This window comes from Thermobia domestica, chromosome 6 (genome assembly GCF_964235325.1).
Source record: "Thermobia domestica chromosome 6, izTheDome1.hap1.1, whole genome shotgun sequence".
Taxonomy (NCBI): Eukaryota; Metazoa; Arthropoda; class Insecta; order Zygentoma; family Lepismatidae; genus Thermobia; species Thermobia domestica.
In genome coordinates, this window is record NC_137459.1 from 94057945 (window position 1) to 94079145 (window position 21201).

The 21201-nt window shown below is 34.7% G+C and overlaps 1 protein-coding gene across 3 annotated transcripts in view; it reads right to left on the reverse strand.

Annotated features, from left to right (window-relative positions):
• Nucleotides 1-1486: 1486 nt before the first annotated feature.
• Nucleotides 1487-21201, reverse strand: part of LOC145688097 (DNA repair endonuclease XPF-like) — a 36478-nt gene continuing 16763 nt past the window's right edge. Inside the window, exons 2-3 of one of the 3 annotated variants that reach the window (XM_081761831.1) lie at nt 15206-15339; nt 1487-5932 (exon numbers count right to left, since the gene is read on the reverse strand). In XM_081761831.1, the coding sequence (XP_081617957.1) occupies nt 4250-5866 (1617 nt within the window). In that variant the 5' untranslated portion in view covers nt 5867-5932; nt 15206-15339 and the 3' untranslated portion in view covers nt 1487-4249. Of the gene's footprint in view, nt 5954-15205; nt 15340-21201 lie in introns of all 3 variants that reach the window. The other 2 variants (XM_081761830.1, XM_081761832.1) reach the window with 2 other exon arrangements.

Genomic DNA, 21201 nt, shown 5'->3' on the forward strand with positions numbered 1-21201 from the left:
TAATAAACCCTGTTTCAAAAATATACGTATTTCGAATGCTTATATATATATATATATATATATATATATATATATATATATATATATATATATATTAAACTTTAAGACATACAAATATGAAATTTTACACACATATTTACGAACCTCTCAAGCTCAAATTCCTCCCATACTCGGGCGAGCATGTCCTGCGTCACTGATGTTATGGCAGTACGAATCCGCTTCTTCAACTCTTCCAGGTTCTGTGGGAGTGGTAATACATAAACGCTGTCTTTGACGAATTCCCACAATAAAAATCACAAGTTGCTAAATCCGGTGACCATGGAGGCCAGCTGAGACATGCTAAGTCGCCAGCTCCTTGACGACCAATCCAACGGTTCCGTAGTTTTATTGAGATATTCACGCACTTCGCGACTCCAGTGAGGGGGTGCCCCGTCTTGTTGAACAATGAAGTTGTTTTCGTGCAGCCTCGGAAACAACCAGTTTTGCAACAGCGAGATACTGCTGACTAACCGTGTTTTGCATTAAAGAAGAATGGGCCGTAAACAGATGATTGGGATATCGCACAAAACACATTGACTTGGGGCGAATCTCGTACATGTTCAATGACTGCATGTGGGTTCTGTAGGCCCCAAATTCGAACATTTTTTTGTTTACCTGACCACTAACACGGAAGTCGCTTGATCACTGAACCCGATGCGATGTGCAAAAGTGTTATCATTGTCAATAGTATACAGAATGTCGTTACAAAATGCCACACGTTTGCGTTTGTCATCAGGACGCAGAGCTTGTAACAGCTGTAACTTGTACGGTTTCATAACCAACAAACGTCTCAAACACGCCAAATTGTTGTTGTCGACACTTGTAACTCCCGACTGGCACGAGTTGATTTTGAAGGACTACGTTGGAAAGCAGTTTGAATTCATGCAACATTTTCTTCAGGAACACAAGGGCGACCAGGATTCTTTCCTTTACATACAGATCCTGTATCTACAAACTGTCGATACCTCTGCGAATGTTCCACCCATTCAGAGGATCAATTTGGTACCTCAACCTGAAACGTCTTTGCACTGCAATCACGAAATTGCACTTCGCAAACTCAAGAACACAAAATAGTTTCTGCTGCGGAGTAGCCATTTTAAACATATGGCGGTTACCGAGCAAAACAAAAGACAACTGGGATCTAGCGGCTATTAATATAAACTAGACTATGTATTCGTTTCTCCAATAGCCGAGCCGAGGCGCAGCGATCGATAGCTTGGACAAAATAATTGTTCGTAATACGTAAATTCTTTTTGAAACAGTGTGTACTTTCGCCTGCAGACAGCAATGCTGCATCAAACTTTTTCGCATATTCCGGAACAACCTTCTGTAAACCATCAACTTACACAAAACTGTAGCACGGTACTTTTTCTTTTGCATAGAAACTTTCTTGGAAACCTACATGCCAAACCTTTATCTACAAGTCCGTGTAGGGAACTTTTCAACAGGAAGTATGGGGTTACGTTTCTTAGGAAAGAAGTGTACATATTTTTATTATTTTCACAATCCATATAGATGAAGTTTACAGGACACCATTTAAAATAGTAAGTTCCAAAAACAGTAAATTTTACTAACTTTCATTTTACAGAATCATATAAAAATATATAACAATTAAACTTACACAAAAAAGATCACAATTATATCACAGACGTTTTATCTCTACACCTTTAAGAAAAATAATCCCTTAACATTGATAGCTACGTTTTAAGAAAGGCACATTTACCTTATGAGACTAAAACCTCACAAAAACTTTCAAGATGTTGGTATAGGTTTTAACACTTCGTGCACCTTCAAGCACCAGTTTGACATTATTACGTGACTCAACACAACAGTTTGAGATTTCAAAAATTTATTAGTATATTTAACTTAACAACAATCTCAACATGTGTTGTACATACAGATTGAATCTATCCTAAATGTTAGTTATAGATGAAAGTTAAATCTCTGATACAAGAAACTAAACTTTATTTCAAATCAATTTTTCACCATTTTGAACAATTTTTAATCAAACAAATAACTAAATTCGCACACTACAAGATCCTCACTGAAACGACGAGATAAACATAGTTGCTACTGGTATGACAAAAATTATAAAAGAATTACAATAGTGCAAATTCTGGTATCTCGCTTTGTCCACAGGGTACAGTATGCTGCGCCTGACACTGACTAGGGAAAAACTTAAAAACGGGCTGTAAATCTACAACTCAGGTACTTGAATCCCAATGTCACAATACAGTAATTATTCATAGTCATGTATATTAGCTAATAATGTCGAGAAAACTAATATATGTCAATACAAACAATGAAGAATGAGCTTACAAAGTACGCAATTTGTTATCCTTTACATTATATTTACAGCAAAAATGACACAAAAAAGGTCAACAAAATCAAAGATATCCAATTACTAAAACAAGTAAGATTTGATAAATTACTCTATGACACACTGTGCAGTACAGTCTGTATTCTTATCAATCTGTGAAAAGAACAGTATGAAACATACCTATATCTGCCTTGTATTTTTCAATTTTTATTAGAAACCCAAATAAAATATTCTACTACAATTGTAAACATTGCCTTATAGAAAACATTGCATTTTGCAACATATGTAATAGTACATACATAAAACTTCCACTAATAACCCAATCAATGGATAATAAGGCACATAAAAGTTTTTCTTGATTTCTTATTGTGTATAAGAAATGAACGCTATTCTACTTTACTCATGAAATTTCATCTCTTCTGACAGACGTCTCAGGGTTACTTTTCTTGTCCTTCAGATGGAAACCCTTCCTCTTTTCTCTTGTACTCGGCTGTGCAGCACCAGAACCAGAATCCTCTCGTGGACGAATCGGATTATGAAGAGCTTCCCATAAAGCAACGCCATTTGCAATATTTTTCTCAAATCATTCTGTGTTTGGCTCACCAGTGCATCTAGAGATTCAATTCTCCGTAGAAGAATATGCACATTTTTTGAATTCACACCAGGAGATACGGACTAGGAGATCATACACTTTGTAGTTCCGGAAAATGCATTGTCAAGAGCTGAAGTTTCCCTAAAATACTATTAGTACTTACATAATTTAATACTTAGTACTCTTGCATTGAGAAAGGCTTGTTTCCATCAAATTCTATCAACAACATGGGTGTCATAGCTTAGCTTGAGAATACAAACGTCCAGAATTGAGTGAACTAATTAAATCGCTAACACATTTTCTTTCAACACATATTTCTGATGTTAAGATATAGTCTCCAATTCGCAATGTCATTGGTTCGATGTCAATACCACGATAATGAATAAGATGTGGCAGTTCATTACGAAATTCTCGCATATCCACTATGATTATTTTTTAGTAGGTTCCTCCGACTGTACATGTCTACGTCGAGTTGGTAAATTAAGATTTTCTATCTCACTGGGTTTCTTTACATTTCGCAAGAGATCACGACTATTCTCAAAGTCTTCAAATCTGAAACAAGCTGCTTTGTTTTAGCACTTAACTGATACCAAATAGGGTCGAACTGCAACTATAAGATTTTGTGAAATGACTTACATTAGGTTGCCACTTTAGAAGAATCTTGTAGCTATCATTAAAAAATCTTGCAGCACGATCTTTCCATTTACTGTTTACACATTACAACTTTCTCAAAGTAAAAAAGATATCTTCAACCATGTAGCACTGCACTCTAGTGGACAAATAGTGAACCTTCTCATTAAAAATGTGTATTTTGGCGCATTTCCCGTTCCGGGAGAAAAGAATCAGTCGTTTAGGAAACAGCGAAACTATTTTTTTCTCTATGTCAGCGGGAGGGGGATAGCAGGTAGCAAGCAAGACGACGCAGAAAGTCGTACATGGTAGACTTCTTGCAAGATTAAAAATATGTTGTATGTCCCTTTCAATACTATGTTTACATGGAGAAATATTGGAGGGTTGCAAGTTTTTTTTTTATGAAAGGTACAAGATTCTTGTAATGTGGCAACTTAGCTTTAGATATAGCATTTTCCACGGTTAATTCGTCTTTATCTAATGTCGGATTTACTCTTTTCAGTTCTTTAAATGTGAAATTCATCAGGTATAAAACACTAGTTGAATGTGTAGCATTCGAGATGTGATTTGTAAGTGGATTTTTAAAAGTTGAGGCTTGTGCTTCTCTAAACGGTTTTTAACTTTGCACTCTACTTTGCTCATAGCATTTTTGCTTTGATAGAAAAATGTTATGTTTTGACAGAATTCTTTCGCATTAAAATATGAAAGGCTTTATGTTCTTGACTCTCTGTACGTTGAAGGGAATACCTTTCCACTGAGGTGTCATGTATGAGCACAAAACATGTAACATTTATCTCTGGGTAGGAGTTGGAGTACGCCTCCACTTGGCGAACAGCTGTAACGTCTACTGTATCCAGTATCACAGTATGTGGTTTGTGACATGTCAGAATATTAGGGAAAGATTCAACGTTACTTTTTAATGCACAAAATACCAATTTGGGCAAAGGTCGGTCAATGGGAGAATTAGCCTCAAACTCTTGCATTGTAACTTCTAATTTCGTGGCATGTGCATTTCTCTGATCACAAAAGAATTTGCAATACTGACTTTTCATTACACGCTGTGTACCGTAAGCCAAAACACTAGCCAACTCATAACACTTGTATTTGTCTGTAGACACAATCACTATGGTTTTATTTTCTAGTCTTAAAAAATCTTCAGAATTGAATATTCTTTGCAGTAAATTCTCTAATGCAGTCCACTTTGGATTCTGTTCTACAGCCAACTTTTTACAAGCCTTTGTTATTCTGGGTTCATTGCTATCACTTGCTATATCCTTTTGGAACAAACGATTTCCAAACAATCTGTTTTTTGCAGAACAATAAATGATGTCTGCCGTACTGAGTTTAGTCCAACTAGGAACTTTATTATTACATTTGTCGCTTTTTAATGCAACAATATAGGCATAAAAGGTCACACAATCTTCCTCCAGCAAACATTTGAGAACATTTCTCAAACTTTTTAACTCTAAAATTAGATTCCTTGTTTGATCAGGCAACTCATGAGAAATAAGGTGCAACTGCAACTGTAACATCTTGTTAAATGACTTAGATATAGCACCTTCCACGGTTAATTCTTCTGTATCTAACACTGGATTTACTCTTTTCAGTTCTTTAACAGTGAATTTCATAAGGTCTAAAACAGCTCTCTGGATTTGTAGCATTTCAGATGTCATTTGTATGTGGACTTCAATAAACTTAGGCTTATGCTTCTCTAAACTGTTTTTAACTGTAGTATGAAATCGAGGATACAAGTACAAATTACGGATACGCAAATCACTCATAATACGATCAAGTCTTGTAGGACCTGCAGTGAATGACTCTGGTGAAGAGGAGAACGCTTTAATAAAACCCACTTTATTATTTTGCCTATAAAGGCGCAAAGCAAAAGCTTCATTGCACGATTCAAGGATACGATGGGCTTTATAAATCAAAATACCAGTCACGAGGCAAACAGGAACACGGTCTTTCAGAAGGTCGAAAACTAGAATTTGCGACGAAATAAACAGCACTCCGCCTTTCCTGTACAAACTTTCTCTGTATGAAGGAGCGAATTCGGCTGTAATGACTCGCGGCAAAGGTTTAACTCCTTCCGTATCAAGCTGCCTAATTATAAATTGTTCTTCTTCTTTTGTAGTTCCTAGAACCAACACTAAGTTACCTGGATCTGAATATGATTTGATTACGTTACGGAATACCTGTCCTATTCCTAAACCTTTGGCAGCAACCAATAGTCCATCTTCTTGTAAAATGTTTGTAAGCATTTTTTTCTCGTACTCCAACATCATGCACAGATTTTTAGTTCATGCAACTTAAGATCCGTATATATCTTGCTGGCTATACTTCGAAATTCCCTTGGAAAAACAAGAAAATATCTACAATTATTATTAGAAAACATTGTGCACAATTAAACAATATTACAAGTCAAAGTTGCATTCTTTCTTTATTCAATTATCTTCATGTCACAACTGTACACAAAGGTAATATAATAATTAAAAGCAGTACATTAACAATTCAAACAACGTATTATATAACGGAAAGCAACTACATTTGACATCTGCTGCTCCTCTCACTAACAGCATTCAAATCCCTGATAGGTATGATTTTTTATGATCTATCTATTAAAATGCTACAATAGCAATTAAAAGTGACAGCTCCAACCTATAACTTTGGCTTTCAAATCTTTCATTTACGGTTATGTGTAATTTCACGTTTAACAGAGACAAACATAACATTTGGAGTATGTGTACTTTAAATAAATTAGTTAAATACATCATTTTCATAAAGTTTATGATTTAAAATTGTTGTTCAAAAAGCCTTTGTATTTTAATAAGCCTTCTCTAAAATCAATGCACGTGAATTGTGCTGCCATCTTCCGAGTTCTTTTAAACTATATGTTGTGGACGTTTATATGTTTCTGGTCAATCCTTTCGACAATGAGATCTCGGAAACTACAGGCTCTAGAAAGATGACGTTTTGACTGATCGATTGCAAATTTCATGTAGATTGTCCATTTCTAATTGAACATTTAAAAAACATGGCCCTATTTCTTTATTACATTGGAAGCGTTGAAATTTAAAAAAAAAAAAAAAAAAACTAAAGCATCATATCCTATGCGTCATACATTCCAACACCACATTTTTGTATATAGGGGTTGTATATGTCCCAGGCGTTTGTTTCATGGCCAAATAATAATGGAAAAGGAAGGACAACCACTTCTGCAGTCGAAGATGAACCTTTATTTTTTGGAGTGTTTTGCCCAATGAACATTATATATAACTGACATTGTAATTAATTGTGTATGTAATGTATTGTCTTATTACAGACTGCATGCAAGAAGAAAGAAAACACTGGTCATACATGAATTAGAAACTCCAACCGGAAGTAGGCTTAAATCTTGCAAACGGTGCGTGATATTGAGAAAATAATCGAAAAGTCTCCCCTTTTATGATACCCCTTGGCTTTTTTTTAACAATGCGTCTTTCACTTGTGTCTGTAAAGGGACATGTACAGATGTTGTGAGGAATGAGAAGGAGATTTATGCTCATATGTGAATGATGCGCTGTGTAGAGAGCGCAGGTTCACCTATTATTCATTAAAATATCATGGAGCACACTGGCTAAGAGAAAGAGCGCTTACCCCTGGTGCGTGATGACCACCAGGTTTAGTTCCCTTATTGTATATTTAGTCAAAATTAGCTTAAAAACAATTTATTCATAGCATTATCTTACTTTATAACCTTTGGAAATCCTTCGCAAAGGGAAAATTAGTCACTAATATGGCAAGGTTTCGATATTGCCTATTTCCTTTCTCCTGCACCACTGTGTTTAAATTTATCCAAATCAATTTCTAATATCTACAGGACTTGATATGCATGACTCTTAATGAAAAAATAACGAGTAATGTGTTGAGTGGGCAAGCTGTTCGTAGAAACTTAATAATCACATCAGCGAAGACTATTTGGCACAGATAGGGTAACACCAGATGGAGGAACAAACACGTGTTTAGTCGTAGAATACGATCTGATTTGTGGTATCTTTCCTGGATCTAGAAAATTAGGGGTATATATATATATTGGAATTTAAAAGATTTCAAGTTGTAACACATACGCAGTAGTATTGTTTCTGTTGCAAATAAATCAAACGAAACGTGTCAACACAGCATTTGGCCAACAAGGCCTAACCCGCTTAAAAACCCATCTGCGTTTTCCAACATCTTATTAAGATATTGGTACAACTAAGATATATCATTAATTTTCTTTAAACGAGATTTTCGATATTTGTTGGCTAAATCTGATTAGATATTTACCATTGTACACTCCGCATTAAAACTTGCGACAGCTAACGCCGTGCAGTTAGGCCACCCAATATAAACCTTCTTATCCCATAATTGTGTCAGGTAAAGAGACCCCCCTCTCTCTCCTTTCTTCTCTCCCATACTAAAATTAGCTAACAACATGAGCGTGATTCTAATTTCAAACTACACATGTATTAGCTTCGATAAAATGAAATACCAAAAACGAAACGAAACAAGATTCATAGGTTGATGTAGGAAGAAACTGAAACACCCACAATGAAAAATTGAAACCAATGAATGTCTATTTCAGATTCAGAAATGAGGCAGAGAGGGAGAGATAGAGAGGAGAAGAAAAATAAAGGGAGAACAGAAAAAATATTTTTCAAACGTAGTAAAAAAAAACAACCTAACATTATAAAGTTCCGTTTCCAGAAATCCAACAGTAATATAGAAATAACTTTCGTTTTTTCATATTTTTTCAGAACTATTCGAATATATAGATAATGCTTTAAACATTCATTATGTCACTTTCATAATGGATAGCATACTCAATGTCCAGTAGAACTGTATATCCCCGAGAGACATCTCTTATAATGCCAAAAGTTTAACACACATGATTCGTTTCCGCGTGGTTCGATTCAAATTCGGTAGTGTTCATTAGACGTACTGATCCAAAATACATTCTTATACCCAGTAGATAGCGTTAGTCATATCCTCCATTTCAGACTACTAATGCAAACGGAACAAAAAAAAAATAAATAAATAAATAAAATAAATAAATAAATAAATTTAAAAAACCGAAACGAAAAGAAAGAAAGAAATATAAAATTGAAGAGTGCTATTTTAGTGCTAAATTTCTATCAGAAATATCCTATATTAAAAGTCCAAACTGTACCATAATGAAAAGTTACAAATGTTCGAAAGGAAAAGTTATATTCCTCATGGATGTAGCATATTTCAAATTTCAACGTGAATAAAACACATTGAATTATACGATGGAAACAGATTTCGTGTCGAACTAGTGTTAATAAAATTTTGTTTTCAAATAACCAACGAGGTTGTCATTTTCTAGTCTTTTCCAAAGATGTATCTCTTCCGAATACTCAGCATTGATTTCATCTCTTCCAGATATAACATAACGTTTACTTCTTAGCTTGTTCGTTCTATTTGCACAAATAGAATGAACAAGCTAAGACCTCAAATAGATCATTGTGTCAGTCCATGATGTAGACCACCACTGGGTCGACGATTCAAATCCGTAGTGACCCGGCAATTCGACTAAGACTCGGTAGCTCAGAGGATAAAAAAAGAGATTTTACTTATTCCCTTGCGCTTAAACAGTATTTCTGTCAGAAATGACCAGGATTGGAGATGTTATCGCCAGAGCACGAAAAACACGACGCCGCAGTTCCCAGTTAATTAGATTCTCCAGAGAAGGTATATTACGCTATTGCTCCGTTCTAAGTTTGGAACATGAATTGCGTGTGAGTGTGTGAAAGAGAGTGGGGAGAAGTGAAAGATGCAAATACATGATAGGGAAACGTCAAGAAAGAGAGAGAGGGAGGGGGACGAATATAAATATGAAACATACTTATCATTGCAGTGTCTCATGTAGAACGCACACACTTTTTACGCGAATTATCGCCAGTGATGCTTTGTAAGTTCTCCACCACAAGATGTATCTATTTGCAGCCATTATTTTATGCGAAGAAATCATACTACCTGATGGGGAATCGAACCAATATTTTCCTTTTGGAAGTCTAGCACGCTACCACTACACCACCGATTACTTTAGCCAAACTTTAACAAATGGTGTAGTGTTTCTTTCTGAGAACGATAACACGAAACGTGTATACTGCAGATCAATGATGTCTTTGGAATGTCCTGGTAATTCCCTTACTCTTTCCCAACCAACATCCGTAAATCGTTTATATCATGATGCAGGTGTTTTGCTTGCACATTCTTATGTATTGCTTGTCCAGTATGATAAGTCGATTCTTCACAATCTTTTTGTAAAATAATAACTTTGGCGTGGACAGGATTTGAACCTATGTTAGATAGGTGTATTATCCATAAGGCCATTACGTTGGCCCTCACTATCATGCCACCTGAAATTACAAGCCAAATATTACTTACTTTAGCCCCGATCTTTGGAATGAACTGGCTTGTTCCCGTAACATTATTTGCACCAAAGTTCACAACGAAATGCATTTATTCGACGGCCTACAGAGAAATTAGTGCCCACTAATAAAGGAAAACATATAATCCAGGAAAAATTAGAGAAATAAAACTTATTTTGCAGTAATTTCTCCGTGCAAGTTCAAAAGTTCGCAAATAATAATAATAAACTATATTATAAAATTTAAAGTAACTGTGTTTATGGCTCCTAATCTCTTGAACCACCCAACCGATCTCGATCAAATTTTCAACATTGATAAGGTTCGGGCCTGGGAAGCTTTTTCCATTTCATCTTAATGTTGAACTTAGGGGGAAAAAGGGTTGATATATAAAAATGAATAAAACGTAATAACTCCTGGATTACCAGACCAATCTCTATCAAACTTTCAACATAGATAAGGTTCGGATCTGGGACGACTTTTGTCATTTCAGTTTGACGGTGCAACGTAGGGGTCAGAGAGAGGGAGATGTATGTAAAAGAAATGAAAATGAAAGTGACTGTCTTTGTGACTTCATCACTTTTGAACCACCCGCCTGATCTCGATTAAATTTTCAACATAGATAAGGCTCAGGCCAAAGATGGTGTTTATCTATTTACATTGACAATATAACTTTGGGTTGAGGGGAGGGAGGAGTTAAAAACAAGAAATAAAACAATTCGTGAAAGAAAGGATCAATCTCGGTCAAATTTTTAACATAGATGATGTTCGGACCTGAAATGATTTTTATCATTACACTTTCACGGGAGAACTTGGGGAGGGGAATGGGAGAGGGAGATATAAAAAATAAATAAAACTTAAAGACTCTTGAACCACCAAAACCAATCTCGATCAAATCTTACACCTAGATGAAGTTCGAACCTGAGATGGTTTCTGTCATATCACTTTGATGGTGTAACTTAAGAGATTGGGAGGGGAAGGGACATTTAAAAAAGAACGAAAAATGACCGGCATTAGTGGCGAATCTATAATTTTTGGAGTCGCTGAGATTAACAGTGACACATCTGATGCTGTTTAAATCAAAATTCAGCCCCGCAACTTGGAAGAGGGGGAGATATAAAAATGATCGAAATAACCAATATTAGTGTCGAATTCATAGTCTTCCGGCTCGCTGAGATGAACAATGACACTGCAGATACCGTGCCCCACAACATGGGGTGGGGAGGAGATATATAATACTCATCGAAAGTTACCGATATCAGAGCGCTTTAGTATTACCAGTGACTGAGTAACGGAACATATTACTATCTTTTCTCAATTTAACCCAACGAAGTGTGTAATTAATAATAATAATAATAATAATAATAATAATAATAGACAACTATACTCTGAATGTGAACATTTATTCACGTACTTTTGAACTTGCACGCGGAAATTACTGCAAAATATGTTTTATTTCTCTAATTTTTCCTGGATTGTATGTTTTTCCTTTATTAGTGGGCATCAACTTCCCTTTAGGCCGTCGAATAAATGAATTTCGTTCTCCACTTTGGTTCGTTCCAAAGATCAGACCTAAAGTAATATTTGTCTTGTAATTTCAGGTGGCTCGATAGTGTAGGAGTAACGTAATGGCCTTATGAATAATACACCTAACATAGGTTCAAATCCTGTTCACGCCTAAGTTAATTATTTTACAAAGTGATTGTGAAGAACGGACTTATCATACTGGACAAGCAATACATAAGAATGTGGAAGCAAACACCTGCGTCATGATAGAAACGATTTACGAATGTTGGCTGGGAAAGAACAAGGGAATTACCAGAACATTCCAGACATCATTGATCTGCAGTATACACTTTTCGTGTTATCGTTCTCAGAAAGAAACACTACACCATTTGTTAAATAAAGTTTGGCTAAAGCAATCGGTGGTGTAGTGGTAGCGTGCTAGACTTCCAAATGGAAAATATTGGTTCGATTCCCCATCAGGTAGTATGATTTCTTCGCATAAAATAATGGCTGCAAATAGAGATTCATCTTGTGGTGAACTTACAAAGCATCACTGGCGATAATTCGCGTAAAAAGTGTGTGCGTTCTACATGAGACACTGCAATGATAAGTATGTTTCATATTTATATTCGTCCCCCTCCCTCTCTCTCTTTCTTGACGTTTCCCTATCCTGTCTGCATCTTTCATTTCTCCCCTCTCTCTCTCTCACACGCATACAAGCACTTCATTTTCCAAAGTTAAAACGGAGCAAGAGCGTAATATACCTTCTCTGGAGAATCTAACTAACTGGGAACTTCGGCGTCGTGTTTTCCGTGCTCTGAGCGATAACATCTCCAATTCTGGTCATTTCTGACAGAAATACTGTTTAAGCGCAAGGGAATGAGTAAAATCTCTTTTTTATCCTCTGGGTTACCGAGTCTTAGTCGAATTACCGGGTCACTACGGATTTGAGTCGTCGACCAAGTGGTGGTCGACATCATTCGACTGACATGATGATCCATTTGAGCTCTTAGCGTGTTCGGAACAGATAAATCTTCAGAAAAGACTAGAAAATGGTAACCTCGTTGGTTATTTGAAAACAAAATTTTATTTATACTAGTTCGACACAAAATTTGTTTCCATCGTATAATTCAACGTGTTTTATTCACATTGAAATTTGAAACATGCTACATCTAGGAGGAACATAAACTTTTCCTTTCTAACATTTGTAACTTTTCATTATGGTACAGTTTGGACTTTTAATATAGGATATTTCTGATAGAAATTTAGCACTAAAATAACACTTCAATTTTCTATTTCTTTCTTTCTTTTCGTTTCGTTTTTTTTTAATTATTTTTTTTTTGTTCCATTTGCATTAGTAGTCTGAAATGGAGGATATGACTAACGCTATCTACTGGGTATAAGAATGTATTTTGGATCAGTACGTCTAATGAACACTACCGAATTTGAATCGAACCACGCGGGAAACAAAGCATGTGTGTTAAACTTTTGGCATTATAAGAGATGTGTCTCGGGGATATACAGTTCTACTGGACATTGAGTATGCTATCCATTATGAAAGTGACATAATGAATGTTTAAAACATTATCTATATATTCGAATAATTCTGAAAAAATATGAAAAAAAAAAAAAAATATTTCTATATTAATATTGGATTTCTGGAAACGGAACTTTATAATGTTAGGTTTTCTTTACTACGTTTGAAAAACAGTTTTTTCTGTTCTCCCTTTTTTCTTCTTCTTCTTCTCTCTATCTCTCCCTCTCTGCCTCATTTCTGAATCTCTGTGTAATAGACATTCATTGGTTTCAATTTTTCATTGTGAGTGTTTCAGTTTCTCCCTACGTCAACCTATGAATCTTGTTTCGTTTCGTTTTTGTTATTTCATTTTATCGAAGCTAATACATGTGTAGTTTGAAATTAGAATTGCGCTCATGTTGTTGGCTAATTTTAGTATGGGAGAGAAGAAAGGAGAGAGAGGGGTTCTCTTTACCTGACACGATTATGGAATAAGAAGGTGTATATTGGATGGGCTAACTGCACGGCGTTAGCTGTCGCAATTTTTTTGATGCGGAGTGTACAAACTTTGCGTTTAATAGATTTAAACCTGATTTGAACTACTTGCTGAGAAAAACAATATATTCATTGTGAAAGTTAACGTATAACAGTTTCGCCAACTATCCATTTGGCTTCATCAGACACTATCCTATTAGTGTCTGATGACGGCAAGTGGATAGTTGGCGTAACGTACAACTTTTTTTACCATAAACATACTGTTTTGCTGAGCGAGTAGTGTAAATTAGATTAGATACTTTTATTATTAACATATTTCATACAAAGTTTAAGAAATTTTAAGTCTATTCTAAAACCACAATGATATATTGAATGTACTTAAGTGCCTGACATACTTAAAACTATACAAAATTTATCATTTTCTTTTGCTTGTTTTTCATAAGTGAAAGGAGATAATGAAATGCAACTTACTACAATCATAGATAATGTTGTTCTACAACAGAAAATATGAACCTGAAGAATTTTTAGTGTTGCCTTCCATAGAAATTACAGTGTTGCTAGAATAGCTTTTTCCCCAAAATCTAAGTTAAGGCAACGACTAGAGGAACGAACTCAACTGCATTTGATCACGTATCATGTTGTTTTCGTATCTTGTGAACTACCTTTTAAATACCATTATTATTTAATTTTAATAACTGTATGTTAACTCTATTTTTTTTTTTTTATTACAAACTAAATACAACTATTATTTAAAAAGCAGTTCACAGGACTCCAAGGCAACATGATACCTAATCAAATGCAGTTGAGTTCGTTCCTCTAGTCGCTGCTTTAATTAGATTTTGGGAGAAGTTATTCTGGGAACTCTGTAATTCTATGGATGGCAACACTGAAAATTCTTCAGGTTCATATTTTCTGTTGTAGAATAGCATTATCTATGATATTTGTTAAGTTTCGTTTCATTATCTCCTTTCTCTTATGAAAAAAAAAAAACAAACAAACAAGCAAAAGAAAAATTGTAAATTTTGTATTATCATTTTAGTATGTCAGGCTCTTGATGAATGAAGATAATTCTCACCTTACTTTGAGATTACGAAAGAATATATAAAACTTTACATTGAAAATGTACAGCAAAATGCAAAAGTAAAAATTCGATAACATAGCGGTCTAGAATGTAGGAAATATCGATTTGAACCATTCTTGACACAAAACTAAGTAATGTATAAAAAATATGAGACAAACGTTATTCTTACGAGAAGTATAATACAAATAATTATATGGCTTTGATTATATTATTTCAATGTCTATGTGAAAAATTTGTATTGTATTGTCAAACTATATTAAGAAAGGGTTGCGATGTATATAGAAATGGCTAATGTAACTTCCGTTTTCCATTACAAATCACATCTCGTTTTATATTTAGACGTTAATTTTTTTTACTTATTTATTGATTTATTATTATTTCATGAATTTCCTTGAGAAATATACCATGCTAGATAATTGGAGGGATCCCGATATTATGTTGCAAAAATAACGACAAATTTTAGAAAAGTAACTTTTTTTTTTTTTTTTTTTTTTTTACGAAGGGGAGAGGATAAAGGCCTAAAGAATTCAAGAATGTAAGCTCTTCAACATATAAATTTTTAATAGCTGTGAAAGAGTTAAAAAGAAAGGAATTGAAAGAATGCACAAATATTTACCTTTGATTAAATAATCCTTTCTTGAAGTACACTCCAAAATATGAAGTCACCCTTTAGCAAATACTTTATAAAGATTAGCGTAACAAATTTGCTGTTCGAAATATTACGTACCGTTGGGTCATTCCATGCACTGTCTGATTGGAAAGGGTAAAACAGAAATAGAATATACCTTGGATAAATACTCTTAAAGAAACAATTTAATCTATAATTAATTAGGTATAGTTAACCGTTCACCAAACAATTTTATTGAAAACGAACTTTTCAATCTTTTTTTGTCATTTGCATTGACCAAAACTCGATAGGAATTTTGAAGGTGTCCATGGAAAAATTAACCCCATTGATTGAACGTTACATATTTGGAGACTGTATCATTCACATGTGGAAGGATTCTGTGAAAATTGAGATTACCAAGCTTTTGTGTGTCTACATGAGCATGGCAACATTGTTGAAATGCATAAATATATAAACTTAAGCTAGTATTGTACTTGTACCATATAACAAAGATTTCAGAAGAATATTTACTCTCTTGTATATTTACACTTGAATTGTTTGAAGAAAATATATGTATAACATACAATAAGAGAAGAAAAAACAATATGCAGAAGATCTTTAGAAAAAGATACTCTATAAGGTAGTAAAAAACCCTGCAACATAAAGTACATCCCTGTTAAGAATTTTCAAGTACTGGCTCCCTGTGTCTATTTCATCTCAAGAAAATGAAGTAATTTATTACATCGTAGTAAATATTTTTAATTTATTTAAAACTAGCATCATTTACCCGCTTCGCTGGTTAAATTAAGAAAAAATAGTAATATGTTTCATTAGTCAGTCACTTTTTACCATTACTAAGCGCTCCTTGATATTGGTCATTTTCGATTATCCTATTTCGCCTCTCCTCCCCATGTTCCGGGCCACGGAATCGGAAGTGTTATTGTTCATCTCAGCGACCCCGAAAAATATGAATTCAACACTGATGTTGGTAGTTGATTTATATATATATATATATATATATATATATATCCCCTCCCACAATTTTTGCGGGGTTCAATTTGGATATAAATGGCATCAGAAGTGTCACTCTTCATCTCAGCGACCTCTATAGATTCGACACTAATATCGGTCACTTTCGATCATTTGTAAATGACTTTCCCCTGCTTTAAGTTACATGGTCAAAGTGATATGACAAAACTCATCTCATGTTCGAATTTAATCTAGGTTGAAAATTTGATCGAGATCGGTCCGGTGGTTCAAAAGTTACTATGTTTTACTTATTTTTATATATCTCCCCCTCCTACCTCCTCCCCTAAGTTCTATCGTCAAAGTGAATACATAAATACAATCCCAGGCCCGAAACTCATCTATGTTGAAAATTTGATCGAGATCGGTCAAGTGGTTCGAGTGAAGTCACATAGACAGTCACTTTCATTTTCATTTTTTACATATATATCTCCGCCACCTCCCCCCCCCCCCCTCCACTACATTGCATCGTCAAAGTTAAATGATAAAAATTATGCAAAGCCCGAACTTCATCTATGTTGAATATTTGATCGAGATCGGTTGGGTGGTCCCCAAAAGTTAAGTTTTATTTATTTTTATAATTTCCCCTCCCTCCCCCTAACGTCTACCGTCAAAGTGATATGATAAAAACTACCCCAGGTTCGAACTTCATCCATATTGAAAATTTGATTAAGGTCGGTCCTGTGGTTCAAGCGTGAAGTCACAAAGACGGTCACTTTTATTTTTTTTCTTTTTACACACACACACACACATTATATATATATATATATGTATGTATGTCCCTCCCCTAGGTTCCACCGTAAAAGTGAAATAACGAAAATATTCCAGGCCCGAACCTTATCTATGTTGAAAGTTAGATTAAGATAGGTTTGGTGGCTCAAGAGTTATTAAGTTTCATTTATTTTTATAGATTTCTCCCCTCCCCTTCGCCTCCTCTAAGTTCTACCGTTAAAGTGATATGATAACTACCTCAGGTCCGAACCTCATGTATGTTGAAATTTTTTTAAGATCGGTGGGGTGGTTTAAGCGTGATAAAGTCACAAAGACAGTCACTTTTATTGTTACTTTTTTTTTTTACATATAGTGGGTCAAATAAGTTTCTGTACACCAGGGATTAGTAATTTCAAAATGTTATAATATCTAAAAATGAATAAATAATAAAACGCAATTACATTAGCTTAATTTGTTCGTGTCTACTTATAATGTGTGCACATTATAGTGATGGTATCGAATATACCGATAGTATAACTGACGATTTACATAAAGTTGCTGATAATTGAGGTCAAAAAAGTTTCCGTACACGGCACAAATATACAAAAGAAGGAAACAAAATATATACCAAACAGTGTTTGCACTGGTTACAGATGACAGTAACGTGCTTTACTAGTGATAAGGTACTACTGCAGATAATTTGGGCAAGGGATACCTACAGAGGCAGTAAAACGACTCGTCAAAACGGGAGTGCTAATTCCAATATTTGACCTAATAGTAAAATTAAGACAAGAAGGTAAATCTCTTAGAAACATAGGAGAGACAATAAAGAAATCGCATTCTATAGTACAATAAATTCTAAATAGGTATATTGCAACAAATAGAGTTGCAAAGATCGACCGCGCAGTGGCCGTCCAATAAAGCTAAAAGATAATCATGAACGTGTTACTTTAAGAATTATCAGAAATGAACCTCAAACAAGTGCTCCAAAACTAGCTAGTATGCATAACACTGAATATGGTGTACAAATGGTTCCTGAAACAGTTCGCACTGCCATCAGAAAAGCGGGCTACAACTGTCGCGTAGCCAGAAAGAAACCATATGTTAGTAAAGCAAACGTCAAGAAATGTGTCGAGTTCCCAAACGCTCATATGGACAAGCCCATTAGCTTCTGGAACTGTTTTATTTAGTGATGAGAGCAAATTCAACATTCATGGATCCGACTTAAAGAGTTATTGTGTGGAGGAAACCAAATACGCACATGGAACCGAAGTATCTGTGTCCTACTATGAAGCATAGAGATGTTGGTGTGCTCTTCTGGGGGTGCATGAGTGCAGTTGGAGTAGGAAATTCGGATTTTATCAAAGATACAATGAACCAACATGTTTACCTAAACATTTTGAAACAGAATCTCCACAACAGTACAAAGAAACTGAATATGGGAGTCTCTTTTATATTCCAGCAAGATAACGACCCTAAACATACTGCACGAAAAGTGAAAGAGTAGTTGTTGTATAATGTGCCAGAACATCTTCATACCCCTCCACAATCTCCTGACTCTAATCCCATTGAGCATCTGTGGGATGAATTAGGGAAATATATTAGGAAACACAATATTAGATATAAGGATCAGTTGATAAATGCATTACGTGAAGAATGGAGGAACATCCCCCTACAACCACATCAAAATTGGTCGCTGCAGTGCAGAAACGAATGCGAGAAGTGCTTAAGTCCAAAGGAGGACCAACTGACCACTAACTGCGGTCGAAACGCAACATAGTGCCCTTGTTTACGTGTATTTCCTTATGTGTACGGAAACTTTGATTTGTAATATGATCAGTATTTCGTGTGTATTTGATTTTCTTCTGAATTAAAGATTCCAAATATTTTATTTTCTTATGTATATGCTTATTATGGAGTTCCTTATAGAAATTGTCATTTTCTTTCTGTACTTTGTAAGAAATATTACAATACATTTACTTTTTTGACCCACTGTATAACTCCTCTTTCCTCTTCCCCTTCGTTGCACTGTAAAAGTGAAATGAAGAAAACATCCCAGGACCAAACCTTATCTATGTTGAAAGTTTGATCGGGTGGTTCAAGTTTTTAATTTTTTTTACTTTTCTCTGTCTCCCTCCTCCCCCTCTCGTAAGTTGCACCGTCAAAGTAAATAGCTAAAAACACTTCCACGCCAGAATTGCATCTACGTTGAAAATTTGATCGAGATCTGTCAGGCAGTTCCAGAGATTAAGAGTTACATACTCACTTTCAATTTTATAATATACATTAATGAATATATTTGTGAATAATTTAACGTCTTAGAATTTTACGAAGATTCCCAATCTTTATGAACATTTATGTGTTTATTTATTGGATGACATTGTGTAATTAATTAATGGTAAAACTTAATTCTAATAAATAAATTGCACGCTTCTGTCCAGAATTTCTGTCGCATGTCTTTCAAAATTATGTAAATAGAAATCTCTCTCTCTCTTATGATTAAAACTGTTAAACGTCGTCTTAGAAGTATGAAGATAAACAAAACACATATTTCAAAATAAATCTACAGGAAATTAAGAAGTTATAATTAAAAGAAATATCTCAAACTTTCATCGTCAAATTCTAAGTTTCATTTTCGTAAACGTGGCAAACGCGCAGCGAAATTTACAGAGAAAGAATTTTATGCTTTATTAGAAATACAACGTAAATCTGTTATAATCTTAGTTACTATACTATTGCACAGCTCTATTAATCATAGGTATTAAACACTTTACACGTAAACAAACAATTAAAAAGGACAACCCACAAAATATGTGAAGCGATCAGGCAGTTTTTGGTAGTGATTTTCTGATATGCGTCTACTAAGGAAACGGACTTTAACATTCTTTCGTAGAGTAGATGGTTAGCGTGCGTACCGCAAGTATTTTACTTTTATCCACGATGATCAGTTCGAATCCCATACCCTACACAAACTTTTTTTTTTTTTTTTAGAAAAACTTGATCCTGTCAATTCGTTAAACAACAATGTTTTGTTCTAATAATGTTCGTTAGTATTCTAGTCTTCATTCTAGTTTATTTGATACAAACAATCCAGAATTATGTCTTTTAAAAAAGTATTACAATTATCAAAAATTTTATAAAAAGAGAAAATTTCATTTCTAATTATTATCCTAACCGGAAGGGGAAACTTATAAATATTTGGTAATTAATATATGACTAAACTTTAATGAAATATTACTAAACTGAAACATTTACTCCGAACAGTCTCTGCAAGTAATTTGTAGAAAATGGACAGAAATAGTGAACATGAACTATTAGTTGTCATTTAAAAGTGAAGTAGCGATAGTTCTGAACCCAAGTAGAATATTCACTCTACTTCATGAAAATGATAAAACATTTTACAAAAAATAATGGTCTTTTGACTGTATCGTAAATATTTTAGTAAATAAATAAATGAAATACATATTATGAATAATTTAATTACCATGACTCGATAGCTGGTTGCGAGACTGAAGTTAATGAATATTATTACAAACTGTTACAAAGGTAGGGGCCGCAGTGGCTCAGTGGAAGTCGGTGGGTGTAGCCAAGCGGTCTGAGGTCTTAGTAGCAAGGGTGTAATTTTAACTATACACGATATTTCTGTGTTCATGTTCCTATCGAGTCTAGTAGTTCTGAAATTAGGTTGAAATAGAAAATGTCTCTGGAAATTTAAAAAATTGGTAAAGCATTCACCTCTGGTGCATGGGGTCCTTGGTTCGATCGCAGCTCGTGCCAAGTGAACTTTGTGGTGGACACACAGCGTGTGTGGGGGTATTCTCTGGGTCCTCTTGTTTTCTCCCATTTTCTTTATTCCACCATTTCATTCGTTTCTCATAATCGCTGTCTCCTTTACCCTAGACGGCATAACTATGGGACGTAAAACTTGGTCTCTTGTAAAAGTTTTTTTTGTTAACGGTAAATGACTAAGTACTGCAAATACTTGTGAATACAATATTGTATCCTCAGATAAAATATTAACTTTTAACCCTTCCCGTTGGTCTAGCGAGTTGCACGTGCGCCTTTGGTGCACGCGGTTCCGGGTTCTATTCCCGTTAGAACAAAAAATTACCTTTTCATTTACTCTCATTAATTATCCGTCATTTTTAACCTGAAGAGAATAAACGTGAAACATTAAACTAAATAATTCCATTTCAATAGGGTCTAATGTCCAGTAATTTCATTGTCTCAATCATCAATTGTTGCGACCGTGCTATATACTATCATAT